General features: G+C 40.4%; 1 protein-coding gene across 3 annotated transcripts in view; it reads left to right on the top strand.

Annotated features, from left to right (window-relative positions):
• Usp8 (ubiquitin specific peptidase 8) overlaps positions 1-17,813 on the top strand; it is a 111,607-nt gene extending 93,794 nt beyond the window's left edge. For all 3 annotated transcript variants that reach the window (XM_045156498.1, XM_045156495.1, XM_045156496.1), the window contains 8 exons: positions 1,538-1,618; positions 2,675-2,937; positions 5,260-5,472; positions 6,630-6,840; positions 9,712-9,948; positions 14,644-14,786; positions 16,600-16,732; positions 16,909-17,813. In XM_045156498.1, coding sequence (XP_045012433.1) covers positions 1,538-1,618; positions 2,675-2,937; positions 5,260-5,472; positions 6,630-6,840; positions 9,712-9,948; positions 14,644-14,786; positions 16,600-16,732; positions 16,909-17,094 — 1,467 coding nt within the window. In that variant the 3' untranslated portion in view covers positions 17,095-17,813. The remainder of the gene's footprint in view (positions 1-1,537; positions 1,619-2,674; positions 2,938-5,259; positions 5,473-6,629; positions 6,841-9,711; positions 9,949-14,643; positions 14,787-16,599; positions 16,733-16,908) is intronic.
• The last annotated feature ends 1,683 nt before the right edge of the window (positions 17,814-19,496 follow it).

The following is a 19,496-nucleotide window of genomic DNA, read 5'->3' as shown; positions in this document are numbered from 1 at the left end:
CATATGCATCCATTTGCATCTGGCTTACAAGGAACCAGGAACATCAAACTTGGGTCCTTAGGCTTTGCAGGCAAGTGCCTTAGCTGCTAAGTCATCCCTCCAGCCCTTGTTTCCTAATATTAATAACAGTTTTTCTTTTTAAAAATGTTTTATTTTTATTTATTTATTTGACAGAGAGAGAGAATGGGCACACCTGGGTCTGCAGCCACTGCAGACACACTCCAGCAGCATGAGCCCCCTTGTGCATCTGGCTAATGTGGGTCCTGGAGAATTGAACCTGGGTCCTTTAGCTTTGCAGGCAAACTCCTTAAGTGCTAAGCCATCACTCCAGCCCATAGTTTTTCTTTAAAAAATATAGAAGTGGGTGGAGGGATGTTTCAGCAGTTAAGGTGCTTGCCTGCAAAATCTAATGCTCAAGATGTACAAAGTGACACCTACATTTAGAGTTTGTTTGCAGTGGCTGGAGGCTGGCATGGCCATTCTCTCTCTGCCTCGCTTGATGTGTCTGTCTCTCTGTGATAGCAAATAAATGATTAAAAGAATGAAAAATTTAAAAAATGTATAATTGTGTTATACATTATAGAGATTGTTGCTTTTATATGTTGGTCTGCATTTATTTATATGGCATGCTTATTTTGTAGAATGGATAAATATAGAAGATACATGAGGAGAGCAGGATGACTTGAAATATGCCATGAGATGTAGTTCTGTAGCCTTACTCGTTTGTTTGGATCCATTGGGTCGTTCTCCTCAGTAGCTATCATGGAAAACCGCCTCCCTACACCCTGACACTGCCATCATTCCATATACATCACATATGTACATGTCAGTTATTCTAAACACAGAAACTTCAAAAGTAAAATGGACTATATTTGAGAACTTAGGTATTAAAATTTAGGAAAAACGAGAATTTGATAGTCCTGTGTTCCAAAGAAGTCAGGCAACATGCATGCTTATAGGAAAACTTGTGTTCAAGTTGAATGCTTTGTGATCAATAAAAGAAACAGAAAGGAATATATAGATGTATTAAAAATATGTCCAAGCTGGGTGTGGTGGTATACACTTTTAATCCTAGCATTCAGGAGGCAGAGATAGGAAGATCTCCTTAAGTTTGAGGCCACCTTGACACAACATAGTGATTTCCAGGTTAGCCTGGGCTAGAGCGAGACCTACCTTTTGGGGAGGGAGGCCATAAAAATAATCTTAGGACCTTTTGGTGTTTATCTTGAGCCTATAAGTACAGTGTAATAATTATTTGCATTACATGCCTGCATTGAGCAGGTAGGCAGAATTTTTAGGAGCAGCTGGAGTCATGAGGCCTGCTTCCTAATGTCCTCTCAGTTTCCCTTTGAACAGATTTTCAGTGGTATTTTCTTCTGCTTTCCCTTACTTTGAACCCTCTGACCCTCACCTGTACTTGAGAGGTACAGTAGTCTGCATTTTGATTCTGCCTAAAAGCATGAAGGTAGGCTGTTTTGATTTTTGGTACTGGTACCTTAAGTTTGCAAATGGAAACTTTTATTTTCTTTCAAACTAGGCTCAACGAGAACCTTTGACAAGAGCACGGAGTGAAGAAATGGGGAGGATTGTACCTGGACTACCTTTAGGCTGGGCCAAGGTAAAAGTCAAAATTGGAAATTGAAATAAAATAGTTACTTTGATTCTTTAAAATGTTATTTAAAAAAATGTTAAACATTTATTTATTTATTTTAGAGAGAGGCCTCTAGCCACTGCAGATAAACTCAAGACACATGCACCATCTTGTGCATCTGGCTTATGTAGGTACTGGCAGGCTAGTGCCTTAAACGCTAAGCCATCTCTCCAGCCCTAAAATGTTATTTTTGTTTGATTTCATATGCTTTCTACATTTATATGAGCATTCTGGCAATATCACTTAGAAATTGTATATTTGGGGCTTAAGGAGATAGTTCAGTTGATAAATCACTCACTGTACAAGTATGAAGACCTGAGTTTGGCTCTCTAGCACCTACATACAATCCCAGAAGTGCTGGCAGTGGTGGATGGACCACAAAACAAACCAAAAAGGTTTAAGCCAGGCGTGGTAATGCATGCCTTTAACCCCAGCAGTGGTAAGAGAATCACTGTGAGTTTGAGGCTAGCTTGGAACTACAGAGTTAGTCCCAGGTCAGCCTGGGCTAGAGTGAGACCCTACCTTTAAAAAAAGGGGGGGGGGTCGCTGGAGAGATGGCATAGCAGTTAAGGTGATTGCCTGCGAAGCCGAAGGATCCTGGTCTGACTCTCCAGGACCCACGTAAGAAATGATGTACAACGGGGCACATGTGTTGAGTTCGTTTGCAGTGGCTAAAGGCCCTGCTGTGCCCATTCTCTCTCCCTCTCTCTGCCTCTTTCTCTCTCTCTCTCAAATAAATTTTAAAATACAAAAACAAACAAACAAAAAGAAAAACAGGTGTTCCTTTAAAGGCTTAAATTTCTTTGAAAGTTTAGAGAATGATTATATTCAAATTATCTTAAGGACTGAAAGTTCAGCTCAGTGCTAGAGTATGCTTATAATGTGCCAGGCCCTGGCTTCAATCTTGAGTACCAAAAGAAATTATCCACAAGTAAATTTAGCAGTAGAATGCTTGGGGATGGTTTCTGTGTTTATATAATGGTAATTTTGGTTTTTAACCTACTTTTGTTGTTGTTTTTCAAGTTTCTTGACCCAATCACTGGAACCTTTCGTTATTACCATTCACCCACCAACACTGTTCATATGTACCCACCGGAAATGGCTCTTTCATCTGCACCTCCTTCTGCCCCTCCAACTCATAAAGCCAAGCCCCAGGCCCCTGCTGAGCGGGACAAGGAACCATCCAAACTGAAGCGCTCCTACTCCTCCCCAGATATCACCCAGGCCATTCAGGAGGAGGAGAAGAGGAAGCCAGCAGTAACTCCAACAGTTAATCGGGAAAACAAGTAAGCTTACCCCCAATTCCTAGGAATAGAATAAGATGATCAATTTAAAATCACAGTGTAAATATGTCACCACATTAAAGCTACAGTGTCAGAAGTTTCTATGGATGCCTATACTAACTATTGTGATTATGGAGGAAAAATTGAATAAGAAAATGTGTTTTTCTCTCAAATGTTAACTTAGTATATGAAAAGATTATCTTAATTATTAATGTAGACTTGAAAATATGGGAGTAACATTTTTATGTAGCATTGAAATAACAAACTCCACAGTGTATTTGTTTCTCTCTTTTCTTCATTGTGTTCATGAGAGTAACTGCATTTATATTTCCCCAAAGTAGTATCTCATGTAGACATTTTCCTGGCTTATAAGTGATAGGGTTAGAAGATGATTTTCAAATCTACCTGTACTTCTGATCTTCTCTTTTTGGGGAAGGAGGTGACTAGATGGAAATACAGTTGGCTTTTCAGATAGTGGCTTTTCTACTGGGGAAATAACTCACTTGAATGAAGTGCTTGCCTGGCATGCATGAAGTACTGGGTTTGATGTCCAGTACCACATAAAGCCAGGTATGATGGTGCAGTTTTATAAGCCCAGCACTTAGAAGGTGGAGGCAGGAGAGTCAGAAGTTCAAGGTTATCCTCAGCTGCATAGGGAGTTCAGAGCCAGCTTGAGCTACATGAGACCTTGTTTCAGAAATCAAAACAAAAATGTATCCATGGCTTTTGCAGTCAAGGACTTATCCAACCAGCGATCAAAACTACATTAGTGCTGACTTTTTTTTTTTTCTTGTCATTGTTTTCTAAACTATACAGAACCACCACCATAGAACCACCACCATTACATGTATATTGTATCAAGCACATAAGTAATGTAGACATGATTTAAAGGCTATAGGAGAGGTTTACAGGTTACATGCAAATACTGTGCCATTTTATATAGTGAACTCAAGTATCCTTGGATATTGTTAATGTGCAGAGGGTCTTGGATACCAAGGGGTGACTATATAAATAAATAGGGTTGTTTCCCATTTATTATAAATACTTTGTTACTTACTGAGGATTTCCAAATTGTACTGTCTTTTTAAACAGACTGAATAAATACATTCTAAGGAAGTAAATATTTTTTTCTTCCTGAGAACTTACCTGGCCTGGGAGAACCTATTTTAAAGAACTTTTAGAATTTTCTTAATATAGCCCCAGGTGTTAAAAATCATTACAATAATTCAATAATTGATATTTAATTCCTTCTTTGTTATTATTGATTATTAACTTGGCAATGTTTTGAGATTTCATATGCAGGTTATATACTTTTAAATAACTAATAAAGGGCTTTTGAGTGTGTGTATTTAATCACATGCAAAAAAAAAGTGAAACACAATTTGATCTCCATATTCTCAAGAGTACATGAATGCTTGGTAGGGATTATTAAGAAAAGAAAGGAGGAGGAAGTGCAGGGCATGGTGGTTCCTGCCTTTCATCCCAAGTACTCAGGAGGCAGACGTAGGAGGATCACTGTGAATTCAAGGCCAGCCTGAGACTGCAGAGTGAATTCCAGGTCAGCCTGTGCTAGAGTGAGACCTTACCTCAAAAAAACCCAAACAACAGCAACAACAACAAATCAGTTAAGATTCCTTTAACAACAGCAATTCTGGTAGTTGCACATACTAATCAAATATACTAACAAAAACGTCTAGGAGGCTTTTCTAGAAGTCCACTATTGTCTGTTAGATGGGTCTATGGCCATGGAAATGCTCACTGTTCATGCTGTCCAGCACAGTGTGTGGTATTTCAAAATGCAGCTGCAGAAATTTTATATTTTATTTCAATTAATTTAAATTTGACATGTCACTTGGGCTCAGTGGACACAGCTGTAGACTTGAGGTAGCATAGTATTTAAGTAACTTCTGCCTCCTTTGATATCTGCTCTATAAAGTAATATATAATTTTATCTTTTAAATACATAATTTAGAAATAAATTTATAATACATACAATTTTATGTTAGATTCTCTCGCATTGTGATTGAATTAAAATGTGTAATAATGCTAAGTTCCCTGGGGTTGTTTAAAGGAGTTTGAAAGAGCTTTCTGTCCTTGAACTCCTGTTTCATGAGAACCTAGCAAGAACTCACGGAGTTTATAGGTGTTTCATTGGCGAATTCTAGAATACAATTAACCTAGTTACTATAAGATGCAGAACTTTCCACCTAACTGTGGACAGAACTAGTGAGGCACAGCTGCTGGAGTTTGCTGCCATTTTTAGTGTGAACTTCAAGTTCAGATCCTTTGCATATTAAGACATCTTGTTTTTTCCTTCTTCCTTAGGCCAGCATGCTACCCTAAAGCTGAGATCACAAGGCTCTCTGCTTCTCAGATTAGGAACCTCAATCCTATTTTTGGAGGATCTGGACCAGCTCTTACTGGACTTCGTAATTTGGGAAATACTTGTTATATGAACTCAATATTGCAATGCCTGTGTAATGCTCCACATCTGGCTGATTATTTCAACCAAAACTGCTATCAGGATGATATTAACAGGTAAATGAATGCCTTTTGTAATGTATTGTTAAAAGGGCAATCTATCCATAATTTCTTAGTGTGTTTTGTGCTGCTATAATTACCTTACCTTAGATAGTTAAAAAAAAAATTTTTTTTAATTTATTTGAGAGAGAGGAAAAAAGAGGCAGATAGAGAGAATGGGTGCTCCAGGGCCTTTAGCCACTAAAAACGAACTACAGATGCATGTGCCAACCTCTGCATCTGGCTTATTTGGGCCCTAGGGAATCAAACCTGGGTCCTTTGGCTTTGTAGGCAAGCACCTTAACTTCTAAGCCATCTCTGCAGCCCAAGACAGATACTTTATAAAGGACACTTATTGTCTCAAAGTGTTTTTTTTTTTTTTTGTTTATTTATTTATTTGACAGCAACAGACAGAGAGAGAGAAAGAGACAGAGAGAGAGAGAGAGAATGGGCGCGCCAGGGCTTCCAGCCACTGCAAACGAACTCCAGATGCGTGCGCCCCCTTGTGCATCTGGCTAGTGTGGGTCCTGGGGAATTGAGCCTCGAACCGGGGTCCTTAGGCTTCACAGGCAAGTGCTTAACCGCTAAGCCATCTCTCCAGCCCATGTCTCAAAGTTTTGAGACTGAAAATTCTAAAATAAAAGTGTCAACATTTATATAGGACCTTTTTGCTACGTCTTCACATAGCAGAAAGGAGGACACAAGATTCCTTCACTGTGGCCTTTTCTGAGTTAACCTAATTCCATTTACGGGTCAGAGTCCACTTTCTAAGTTGTCAATATGGCCACATTTACAACGTCTGAATTTTGGAGGGGCATATTTACATCATAGCACTTGCCACTCATGATGTTGAGAAAAGTCAGCTCTGCTAAGAAAGGACAGAGCAAGAAGGCAGAAGCTCACTGTCAGTCTTACAGCTGCAATCTTGTGACTGCAGCCTATTGAGTACGAGAAGCAGAGCTTGTCTCCAGAATAAGGAAACAAGTTGGAGGACCACAGCAAAGTAGGATTCAGATAAGTATTTAATACTGCAAGTAATTAGCCAAGCCTGCAAGTAAGTATTTTAGTATAAAGCTATAGTATGGGTATACTTTTGTGTTGATATCAGAACTGTGTATGCCTTTTAAATTTTTTACCTTTATTGATTTTGTTTTTGTATAACTTTATTTGTATAGGTCAAATTTATTGGGACATAAAGGTGAAGTGGCAGAAGAATTTGGGATAATCATGAAAGCTCTGTGGACAGGACAGTACAAATATATAAGTCCAAAAGACTTTAAAGTCACCATTGGGAAGATTAATGACCAGTTTGCAGGATACAGCCAGCAAGATTCACAGGAACTGCTTTTGTTCCTCATGGATGGTCTCCATGAAGACCTAAATAAAGTAAGAAGATGGATATATGTATGAATAACATTTTTGGTGGGGTTTGAGGAAGGGTCTTTCTCTAGCCCAGGCTGACCTGCAGTTCACTGTGTAGTCTCACACTAGCCTCAGACTCACAGTAGTCCTACCTCTGCCTCCCGGTGCTAGGTCTAAAAGGTGTTTGCTATCACACACTTGAGAGAGAGAATATGAATATGCATATGAGCATGCCAGGGCCCCAAGACCTTGCAAATGAAGTCCAGATGCATGTGCTGTCTTCATGTGGATACTGGGGAATCAAACTTGGGTTGGTAGGCTTTGTAGGCAAGCACCTTAACTGCTGAGCCATCTCTCCAGCTACACACACACACACACACACACACACACACACACACACACACACACATATCTTTGAGAGAAAGAGATACAGATAAAGTGAGTATAGGCATGCCAGGGCCTCTTGATGCTGCAAATGAACTCCAGATGAATGTGCTGTTTTGTGCATCTGACTTTATGTGAGTACTGGGGAATGGAACCTGGGCTGGCTGGCTTTGCAAGTAAGTGCATTTAACCACTGAGCTATCTCCCTAGCCCCTAGGTTTGATTTTTCTAAGCTGCAAAGACACTTGAAAGTTTCTCACTAGTATAGCACTATTATTATTTTTATAGAAATTTAAAATTCTAGTTGGTGATTGTTCAGTGGTAGTTTATTTAATTATAGTGACTTTTTTTTGAGGTAGGGTCTTGCTCTAGCCTAGGCTAATCTGGAATTCATTATATAGTCTCAAGCTGGCCTTGAACTCACAAGGATCCACCTTGGCCTCTCAAGTGCTGGGATTAAAGGTGTATACCACTATGCCCAGCAACTATAGCGACTTTTTACTAAGGCATGGAACTATGTAGTACCAGTATGTGTAACATATGTTGAGTATCCCTTATCTGAAATGGTTACATTCCATAAATGTTTTGGATTTCTGAATATTTGCAAATAGCCCTCATTTCCAGCTATTATGCAAGATGTCATCTGTTCAGAACCAAACTTTTCTTTTCTTTTTTTTTTTTTTTGTTTTTCAAGGTAGGGTCTCACTCTAGTCTAGGCTGACCTGGAATTCACTATGGAGTCTCAGGGTGGCCTCGAACTCACAGCGATCCTCCTACCTCTGCCTCCCGAGTGCTGGGATTAAAGGCATGCGCCACCATGCCCGGCCCCAGAACCAAACTTTTCAACTTGTTTGTTTTTTGTGGTGGCCAGAATTAGGCATCCCCCATAAACTTGTGTGTTCTGAATTCTGGGAAGTGAAGCCTTGCTGGAGAAAGTGTGTTATTGGGGGTGGGCTTATGGGTGTTGTAGCCAGCTTCCCCTTGCCAATGTTCAGCTCAATTTTATGCTGCACTGTTCTACCTAATGTTGTGGTGGTGATGTTCAGCCTCTGCTCATGCCATTCTTTCCCCTGCCGTCATGGAGCTTCCCTCAAGTCTGTAAGCCAAAATAAACCCTTTCCTCCCACAAGCTGCTTTTGGTCAGGTGCTGTATGACAACAAGGAGAAGGTAACTGCAACAGGCTTTTTAAAAATACATTTGGGGCTGGAGAGATGGCTTAGTGGTTAAGTCACTTGCCTGCAAAGCCTAAGGACCCAAGTTTGATTCCCCAGTACCCATGTAAAGCCAAATGCACAAAGTGGCACAAGTAGCTAGAGTTCTTTTACAGTGGCTGGAAACCCTGGTGTGTCCATTCTCTCCTCTTTCTCTTTCTCAAATAAATTTTTAAAAATATAAGAAAAAACTTTAATAAAAAATACATTTGTGTACTGTGGTATGTGTGTGCGCATGCATCAGAATCTCTTGCTGTAAATGATTGCCTAATCTGCTTTATGTTAGTAGCTAGGTAATTGAACCTGGGCCAGCAGACTTTGCAAGCAAGCACCTTTAACTGCTGAGCCATCTCCTCAGACCCCTTTTATGACTTACTGAGGCAGGGTTTCACTGTATCCCACATTGACCTGAAACTCACTTTGTAGTCCAGGCTCACAGTGATCCTCCTACCTCAGCCTTGCAAGTGCTGGGATTACAAGTGTAAGCTACCGCAGCTGGTCCCTTAAAGCTTTTTTTTTTTTTTTTTTGAATTTTTTATTTATTTATTTGAGAGCGACAGACAGATAAAGAAAGACAGAGAGAAAGACAGATAGAGGGAGAGAGAGAGAATGGGCGCGCCAGGGCTTCCAGCCTCTGCAAATGAACTCCAGACGTGTGCTCCCCCTTGTGCATCTGGCTAACGTGGGACCTGGGGAACCGAGCCTCGAACTGGGGTCCTTAGGCTTCACAGGTAAGCGCTTAACCGCTAAGCCCTCTCTCCAGTCCCCTTAAAGCTTTTTAAGTAAAATATGTTAAGAAATCCTAATAAGTCTGTCTTTTAAATGAAATAAGGTCTTTGGTCCTGGCACTTCATGAGATCAGGACTTCTTTCTTTTAAATATTTTTTTTGTTCATTTTTTATTTATTTATTTGAGAGCGACAGACACAGGGAGAAAGACAGATAGAGGGGGAGAGAGAGAATGGGTGCGCCAGGGCTTCCAGCCACTGCAAAGCGCTTAACCACTAAGCCATCTCTCCAGCCCCAGGACTTCTTTTATAGAAGTTACCAACACTAGCCAGGCATGGTGGCACACGCCTTTAATCAGGAGGCAGAGGTATCATTTCTGTGAGTTCCAGGCCACCCTGGGACTACATAGTGAATTCCAAATCAGCCTAGGCTACTAGAGTGAGACCCTACCTGGAAAACCAAAAAGAAAAAAAAAGTTACAAATACTGCTAAATATATGAAAGATTTGTGTTTAATTATCCCTTCTATATTCTTAGATATTGATAGAGAATTTAACTGCTCTTATTTCCAGGCTGATAATCGAAAAAGGCATAAAGAGGAAAATAATGATCATCTTGATGACTTCAAAGCAGCAGAGCATGCCTGGCAGAAGCACAAGCAGCTCAATGAATCCATTATTGTTGCACTGTTTCAGGGTCAGTTCAAATCCACAGTACAGTGCCTCACCTGTCACAAAAAGTCGAGGACATTTGAGGCTTTCATGTATTTATCTCTACCACTAGCATCCACAAGCAAATGTTCTTTACAGGTAAGTTTATGATGGAAAGAAAGTAATCTCTTGATGAAATTGCTATTTATGTGCATATAGATATACTTTGTTCAGCAGTTAGTTCTTCTGCTCATGGATTATGTGGGGATGGAATGTGGGGAATCAAACCCAGGACCTTGTGCAGTCTGAGCTAGCACTCTTCCATTGAACTACATTCTAGACCTTGATTCTTTCATTTTTATTTATTTATTTGAGATTGGCAGAGAGAGAAAGAATGGGCACATCAGGGCCTCCAGCCACTGCAACTGAACTCCAGATGCATGTGCCACCTGTGCAGCTGGCTTACGTGGGTACTGGGGAATCAAGCCTTGAACCAGGGTTCTTAGGCTTCACAGACAAGTGCTTAGCCACTAAGCCATCTCCCCAGCCCCTAGACCTTGTTTTTTTTTAAAAAATACTTTTATTAGTTATGAGAGAGAGAGAGAAAACATAGAAGCACTCCAGGGACTCTTGCCTTTGCAAACAAACTCCATATACTTGTGCCACTTTGTGCATCTGGTTTTACCTGGGTACTGGGTAATTAAATCTAGGCCATGAGGCTTTACAAGTGAGCTCCTTTAACTGCTGAGCAATCTCTCCAGCCCTATGTTGATTTTGTTTGAAACAGAGTCTTGCTATATAACATAGGCTGGCCTTAAACTCAAGATCTTCCTGACTTGTCCTTTCTAGGGCTGGGTGTATGGGAGGTAATAGGTATGTTCCACCAAGTACAACTAGTTTTCCTTTTGTGTACATGGGAGTAGGGTTGCTCATGTGTATGCACATACACCTTGGGTTTCCTCAAGCACCATGTGTCTACCTTTTTTTAAAGACAGGATCTCTCATTCGCTTGGAACTCTCCTAATTAGGCTAGACTGGCTGCCCAGCAAGCCTTAGAGATTTGCCTGTCTCTGCTTCTCTGGTGCTGGGATTGTAGGTACATTGGACACCATGCCTGGCTCTTTTTATGTGGATTTTGAGAATCAAACTTAGTTTGATTGTGAGGCTGACTGAAGTCAGACAGTCTTATCTGTCTTTTTTCCTTCTAATTAACTAGAAACTTTGAACAAATCATATGCTGATACAGTTCCTCTCCTCCTTGCCTCCATTCCACCAAGGGCCCCTCTCAGTGGGGTTACTGGTATTCACCATAGAGTTATGAGTTATGAGAGCAACAATCAGATGGGGCATAGGGGTTGTGCAATGTCTCTGGATATTCCCTCCCACCCTGTGGCTCTTACAATCTTTCCATCCCCTCTTCTGCAAAGTACCTTGAGCCTTGGTGGGTGTGTTAACAGTCTTACATTAGTGTTGAACTCTCAGTGACTTATGGAGTTTTGCTTTGATGCATTTTGAGTGTCCTCACTGTCAACCACCATCACCCTAGCACAGGTTGTCAGGCTTGCTGTGAGAGCAGCACTCTTGCTTAACTCACCAATTCCTCTGTGGTTTTACCTAGGCCTTAGAGGTGGCTTATCTCATGATAGGGAGTAAGTTATATTTTCTTGTCATGTTGATAGATTTTGGTTGTTCCCAGTTTTTGCTGCTGTCTGTAAAAGAAAAACAAATTCTCTGTTGGAGAGTAAGATCAGCATAGGTTAAAGGGGATAAGCATAGTTAATTAATTAATTTTGGTAAGTATAGCCTTTCTTTTTACCATAGACTAGTGGGAGCTCTTACTGGAATCCATGTCCCTTGTCCCTATTGGATTTTGACTTGGGTCCCAGTTCTAGCCAGTGGGTGGGTCTGTTAGCCAGTCAGAGAACCATTGATTACCTACCTAGGCTGGGTGCCATTATTGCACAGGTACATACATTTTGTCCAGCTAGTTGATTTTGTATAGTAATGTCCCCTGCTTGATCACAACATTGTTGGCTATTTTTCCCCCCACTGGCTGATGTAGCACTTTCCATCATTATATGCACTAACCATCTGGGGACTGGCTTCCTTCCAGATTCCAGCTGGATCTCCCAATCTCAGTATTCTATGTAGGCAGTATGTAGTGTCTTTAGCAATAGAGTCTTACCTTTTACCTCAGGTGGGTAATCAAGTGCTTTGACAAAAGCCTCTCGTTTTTTGGGACCTTGTAGTTCTCTCCATCCAACAGTAAAGTGTGGGGTATAACTGGTTTCTGGTACTGAGTTACAAACCAGAGCCAGTTGTTGTAGAATAGGACTTCATCCCACCCTCTCCAGAACCCTTTAGTCCAGATGATGCCCCCATAATCCCATTGAAGGTTATATCTTTTAGTCTTTGATGCAGGAGAAAGATTTCTATGGTACTAAATTGTTTTGTGTATATCTTCCCTTGCCCTCCCATGTTCCTATCACCAAACCCTCCTATCCCTATTCTCTCTCCCTTGAGTTGCTTGTCAGATACGCCTAGAACACAAGCTATCCAGGTTAGGAACCATAGATGAGAGAGATCATGTGGAGTTTGTCTTTCTGTGCTTGTGTGAGTTCACTTAGTATGATCTATTCTAGGTCCATCCACTTTCCTACAAATTTCATTGTATCATTTTCCTTACTGCCAAGTAGAATTCCATTGTGTATGTGAACCACGTGTTCATTATCCATTTGTCTGATGTTGGACATCTTGGTTGATCCCAATTCTTATCTGTTGTGAATTTGAGCAGCTATAAAAGTGGTTGAGCATTTATCTCTGCAGTGAAGAGTGTACCATTCAGGGTAGATGCCCTGTAGAGGAATAGTTGGGTCACATGGTAGCTCTATTTTCATGTTTTTCAGAAGTCTCCATACTGGTTTCCATAGTGGCTGCACAAGTTTGCACTCCCCCCCACCAGTGAGTTTTTCTTTTTCTTTCTTTCTTTGAGAGCGGGAGAAGGGGAGAATGGTCATGCCAGGGCCTCTAGCCACTGCAAACTAACTCCAGACACATGCGCCACCTTGTGCATCTGGCTTACACGGGTGATAGAGAATGGAACTTGCGTCCTTAGGCTTCGCCAGCAAGTGCCTTAACCACTAAACCATCTCTCCAGTCCTAGTTTTTCTTTTTTAAAAGTTAAACTCCTATTAAACATTCTCTCAAAGTTGAAAATGGTTTGTAAATTTGTTTTTAGTAGTGCTGAAGGACTTGAACCAAGAGCCTTGCACATACTATGCAAGAACTTCACCACTGAACCAAACTTCCTTCCTTGAAAGTTTATATTCTTAAGTTTTAGGGCTGGAGAGATAGCCCAGTAGTTAAAGGAGCTTGCTTGCAAAAACCTAATGGTCTAGGCTTGATTCCCAAGTACCCACATAAAGCCAGATGCACAAAGTAGTGCATGTGTCTGGGCTTGTTTACTGTGGCAAGAGGCCCTGGAATGCCTATTCTCTCTCACTGTCTGTCTCTTCTCTCTCTTTCTTAAATAAATATTTTTCAAAGACCATTTTTTTGTACTTCTTTACTTTTTTATTATTTTTCTCACTTTTTATTAACATTTTCCATGATTATAAAAAATACCCCATGGTAATACCCCCCTCCCCACTTTTCCTTTTGAAATTCCATTCTCCATCATATCCCCTCCCCATCTCAATCAGTCTCTTTTATTTTGACATCATGATCTTTTCCTCCTCTTACGATGGTCTTGTGTAGGTAATGTCAGGCACTGTGAGGTCATGGATATCCAGGCCATTTTATGTCTGGAGGGAGCATGTTGTAAGGACTCCTACTCTTCCTTTGGCTCTTATATTCTTTCTGCTACCTCTTCTGCATTAGACCTTGAGCCTTGGAAGGTGTGGTCGAGATGTTAGTCAGTACTCCAGTCACTTCTTTCCAGCACTATGATACCTTCTGAGTCATCCCAAGGTCACTTCCATCTGAAAAGAGAAGATCCTCTACCCAAAGTGAGAATAGCATTAATATAAGGGTATGAATATTAAGAGAAGTGCTTACTGGGCAGTTGGATAAGCGTAGCATGTACATTTTTCCAGGTATCAGCAGATATTACACCCCCAGGGCTCATGACTACCCCTTTTTTAAGTTTTCAGTATCTGGGATGTATTCCCCCCTGCATGGAGTGAGCCTCCAGTCCAATTGGAGGACAGACATGCCACTATTGCACCCGTTGGCTCATTTGGCCTGGCTGGCCAATTATAAGGCTTACAGTGTCAAAGACCAATTTTTTGTTGTTGTTATTGTTTGTATTTTGAGGTAGGGTCTCACTCTAGTCCAGGCTAACCTGGAATTAATTCTGAAGTCTCAAAGTGACCTCAAACTCATGGTGACCCTCCTACCTGTGCCTCCCTAGTGTTGGGATTAAAGGTGTGTGCTACCACACATGGCTAAAAAGACCATGTTTTAAGCTGATTTGGGAAGTTGTATGCTACCATTAACTTAGGTCTCCTTTTCTTAACCATGTGCTTTATTTAGGGATCAAATATATATGCATATATATATTTTGGTTTTCACATTATAGCAACATTATATAATAGCGTGTGTTAGTGCCTTTGGTCTTAGCTTTCTCCAGAAGAGCTTTTCCTGTAGCCAATTTCCCAAGGCTCACCAGGCCCAGGCAGGAGTTTGTCCGTATGCTGTCATGACCCACCACACTAATTCCCCTCACCATACCATGCAGTACAATTGTGCTGCTGCTTAGAGGAACTCTTGTTCCCAGTCATTAATATATCCTTGATGCTTGCAGAATGACAGTGAGACATTGATTATTGAGCATTTGTTTGCTTTTTCCTCCAGGATTGCCTTAGATTATTTTCCAAAGAAGAAAAGCTCACAGATAACAACAAATTTTACTGCAGTCATTGCAGAGCCCGACGGGACTCTCTAAAAAAGATAGAAATCTGGAAATTGCCACCTGTGCTTTTAGTACATCTAAAACGGTAAAAGTCAAAATTTTTCTACCTGTGGGGCTGGGGAGATGGCTCAACAATTAAAGGCTTTATTTCCCTGGTACCCTTGTAAAGCTGGACAAGCGTGCATGCACACATGTGCACACACATTCACAAATAATTTAAAATATTAAAATTTTTTTCTGTTAATGTTTATAAAGGAATTCAAATTTATACATACTGTACTGCCTCCTAAGGAAAACAAAACAGTGGAAAATTATCTGAATATGAAGGCAGAAATGATAACAGAATGACATTAGTACATTTAATGTAATTTCACCTGGTTTGGTCTGTTAAACAAAAATCAATGAGACTAAATTACTGCGTTTCAAATGTAAAAGTTTGAAATTGCATCTAATGATTATTGTATAGTGTAATTCTAATAGATAAGCAGATAACGGCATTCAAACAGTAAAGGGAGCCATGAGTTTGAGGCCACCCTGAGACTACATAGTGAATTCCAGGTCAGCCTGGCTAGAGGGAGACTCTGCTTAAAAAAAAGAAAGACAGGGCTGGAGAGATGGCTTAGCGGTTAAGCGCTCGCCTGTGAAGCCTATGGACCCTGGTTCAAGGCTCGGTTCCCCAGGTCCCACGTTAGCCAGATGCAAAGGAGGTGCACGCGTCTGGAGTTTGTTTGCAGTGGCTGGAAGCCCTGGTGCGCCCATTCTCTCTCTCTCCCTCTATCTGTCTTTCTCTCTGTGTCTGTTGCTCCCAAATAAATAAATAAAAAATGAACAAAAAGTATTTAAAAAAAAAAAGAAAGACAGCATTTGTTTATATTTGTATTGTTGGAGATTAATAGACAGCTATATTTCAACACTGAAATGTTCATTTTTCTTTTGTATAGGTACTTTTTCTTTGTTTTTTTTGGGGGGAGGGTGCTCGCTCCTGAGGTAGGTTCTCACTCTAGCCCAGGTTGACCTGAAATTCACTATGTAGTCTCGGTGGCCTTGAACTCACAGTGATCCTCCTACCTCTGTCTCTTGAGTGCTGGGATTAAAGGCATAAGCCACCACACCAGGCTTTTCTTTGTTTTTATTTATTTACTTGAGAGAAAGAGAAAGGCAGATAGAAGGAATGGGCATGCCAGGGCACCTAGCTACTACACACAAACTCCAAACACATGTGCCACCTTGTATAGCTGGTTTTACCTGGGTACTGGGGAATTGAACTCCTGTCATTAGGCTTTGCAGGCAAGTGTGTCTTAACTGCTGAGCCATCTCTCCATCTCTTGTGTAGGTACTTCTGACTGGAGTTCTCTTTTCAGCTGTCACTTTTTCTGTAGCCTTTTTTTTTTTCAAGGTAGGGTCTCACTCTAGCCCAGGCTGACCTGGAATTCACTCAGGCTGGCCTCAAACTCATGGTAATCCTCCTATCTCACCCTCCCGAGTATTAGGATTAAAAATGTTCACTATCATGCCTGGCTATAGCCGTTATTTTAATCACAGGTCTCCCTGCAGTCCATTTTACCCCTAATTTTCCAGAGGTCCAAGGCTTAAATCTAGAGTAGCTCTCTTCAGTCCCGTGTGATTTTATAGCAACCAACGTTCTAAACACATGAGTTTTCCACCTTCATAGAAGACTTATGTCACAGTTGTAGCTGGCCCAGGGATCTGGAGGCCGTAAGGTAGACCTAGCTCTGCCAATTCTAGCTTTTTGACCTTTGGCATATGACTTGATATCAGAAAACTATATCTCCTGCATGATAAAATTGAAATGAAACAGATGTCTTTGACAGGTCCTTCCACTACTAAAATTCTGAGTCTTTGCTGGTGTGTAACTCCTGGAACGTTTTGTTCTGCAGCTTTTCCTATGATGGCAGGTGGAAGCAGAAACTACAGACATCTGTGGACTTCCCATTAGAAAACCTTGACCTGTCACCATATGTTATTGGTCCAAAAAACAGTTTGAAGAAATATAACTTGTTTTCTGTTTCAGTAAGTATTTCCTTGAGGTTTGGGTCTTTTTTTTTCTTCCCCAAGCAAATGAATAAAATAGGAGGTTCAAGGGCTTCCTTGCCTCATAGGGATGTGAGAATAGCATAAATTTTTGAATTAGTGATGTTTTAAATGACAGTTCAATTTTCATTGATGTTTTATCTTGCTTGGCACAGAATCATTATGGCGGGCTGGATGGAGGCCACTACACTGCCTATTGTAAAAATGCAGCAAGACAGCGGTGGTTTAAGTTTGATGACCATGAAGTGTCTGATATCTCTGTGTCATCTGTAAAGTCTTCAGCAGCGTACATCCTCTTTTATACTTCATTGGGACCAAGAGCAATTGCTGCAGCAACATAGAGATGTAGGTGATGAGCTGGTTGTGTTTTACAATACTCAGCAACACATCTCTGAACACTTAAAGACCGTGAATACCTAACAGCTTGTTATTTAGAGGAATTCCAGAAAGTAAGAGCTTTGTTACTAGCATCATATAATTCAGGTCAGTGGTATTATCAAAAAACTGACAGCAGCATTTAACAGATATCTGAATAAGCATCCCTTACAGGTATCATTTATTTCAAAACAACTTTTTTAGTCTGTTCCAATGTTAAAATAACTAGTTAATTATTCTGCTGGTCTAAAACCATTGTAACCTTCATTTTCCTATTCACTGATATGGCCTTTTCTCATTTCTAATCTCAGCTGGATCTACTATGGAGACTCTAGAGTGACGAAAGCAGATAGGAATGTATTTGTACATATTTATTGCACACTTGCACATCAAATCGATGTACATAGTTTAACATGTAGTCCTTTTGTGAAGCCTAGACCTCAGAAGATTGCTTTTTAGATTTTTTTCTTTGCTCATTTTTTTTTTCTTTTGGCCTATTCTGGGTAGCTGCAGTGCTTTCTTTGGGAAATGACAGAGAAAAGCTATTTTTCTGTTGGCTTTGGGCTGTATTTGTGCACTAACCCTTTATTCTAAAAAAATTAATAAATGAAAACTTTCTTTAATTTTTTAAATAAGAATTTCATTTAAATCTACATTAAAATCTTAATGAGCAGAGAAACTAAAAGCTCTAAAAGTGTTCTGTCTTTAATGTTATATGTCAATATAAGACAGTAGAACCATTGATATTTTTGGCACACACATTCTTTATCCTACCACACTGATTAGAAATTTACTTACCCTGTTGAATTGGGATGCAACTCCATTCTTCCCTGAATATGGCATCAGAACTGCATGTAGCACCTAAAATTCTCAGAGTTGGAAGTTAAAAATAAAAGTACCGCCAGGCGTGGTGGCACACGCCTTTAATCCCAGCACTTGGGAGGCAGAGGTAGGAGGATTGCCATGAGTTCAAGGCCACCCTGAGATGGCAGAGTTAATTCCAGGTCAGCCTGGACCATAGTGAGACCCTACCTCTAAAAACCAAAAAACAAAACAAAATAAAAGTACTAAGTCTCATTCTGCCAAGAATTCTCCAGAATTTTGGTAAAAAGTGATGAGTCTTGATGTGCTCATGAAATGAACTGTATGGCACTGCACTAAGTGCCACTTTCCAGAGTGATGGTTGAAGGAAAATATACCCTAATCTCCTTAGGAACTCAGTTCCTATAAACAAAGTCATTTAAAAGGATTACACTGTTCTAGGAGTTTAAAGTGGCTGTGAAGGATTTCTCAGAGCAAAAAAAGCAAGGGTTTCAGATCAAAAAGGTAATCATTTTTCATGGCCTGTAATTAATTTAAAATTTATGTGTGTGTATGTTTTTGTGTAATCACTGTGTAAATACTTTCAGGTGATATTCTTTCTAAACTCACAGGGTCATTTGAACTTTTTCCTCTTTTTTCCTTTCTTTTCCATTCTCCTTCCATTCCCCTTTCCTTTTCTTCCCTTCCTTTTCCATTTCATTTCCACTTCCCTTTCATTTCCTGTACATGCTGGAGAAATACTCGACACCAACAAAAATCATTGTTTGGCACCAGGAAGTATCTTTCAAATATAATTAGCCATTTATAATTAAGAGGTATGGCAGAAATCCACCCTGTTGGGTTAGGGTTGACAGTCCAGTTGGGTAAAGTGCTTGTTTTGTAAGTATGAGGACCTGAGATAAATTCCTGTTACCCACATACAATGGCAGATATGGCAGCCTGTGCCTGTGACCCTGGCACTAGGGAAGCAGAGACAGGAGAACCCCTGGAGCTCACTGGTCAGGCACTCTAACCTAATGGGTGAGCTCCAGGCCAATGAGAGACATGAGTGACAAAGAAGTGGAGTAGATGGTGCTCCTGAGGTTGTCCTCTGGCCTCTGCATGCTTACTTACACATGAGCACCCACATGAACATGCATGCATGCATACAAAAAATAAATCTACTCTAACAAACATTGAATCTTGAAACCTCAGCACCTTCAAAGCTTATGAAATTCTCCTATCCATTAGCAGCACATGACTTTCATGTACATCTTATTTAGTTTTAGAGAGAGAGAGAGAGAATTGGTAAGCCAGGGCTTCAGCCACTGATGTCGAACTCCAGACGCGTGTGCCACCAAGTGCACATGCATGACCTTGGGCTTGCATCACTTTTGTGCATCTTGCTTACATGGGATCCAGAGACAGAATATGGGTCCTTAGGCTTTGCAGGCAAGCACCTTAACCTCTAAGCCATCTTTCTAATCTTCATTTGCAGTTTTTAATTGAGTTAATTCATTATTCAAATTCAAATAATGAATTAATTGAATTCATCTTCTTGGGATTG

Source organism: Jaculus jaculus, chromosome 8, assembly GCF_020740685.1.
Source record: "Jaculus jaculus isolate mJacJac1 chromosome 8, mJacJac1.mat.Y.cur, whole genome shotgun sequence".
In the NCBI taxonomy this organism is placed as follows: Eukaryota; Metazoa; Chordata; class Mammalia; order Rodentia; family Dipodidae; genus Jaculus; species Jaculus jaculus.
This window is presented reverse-complemented; position numbering and strand designations above follow the sequence as displayed.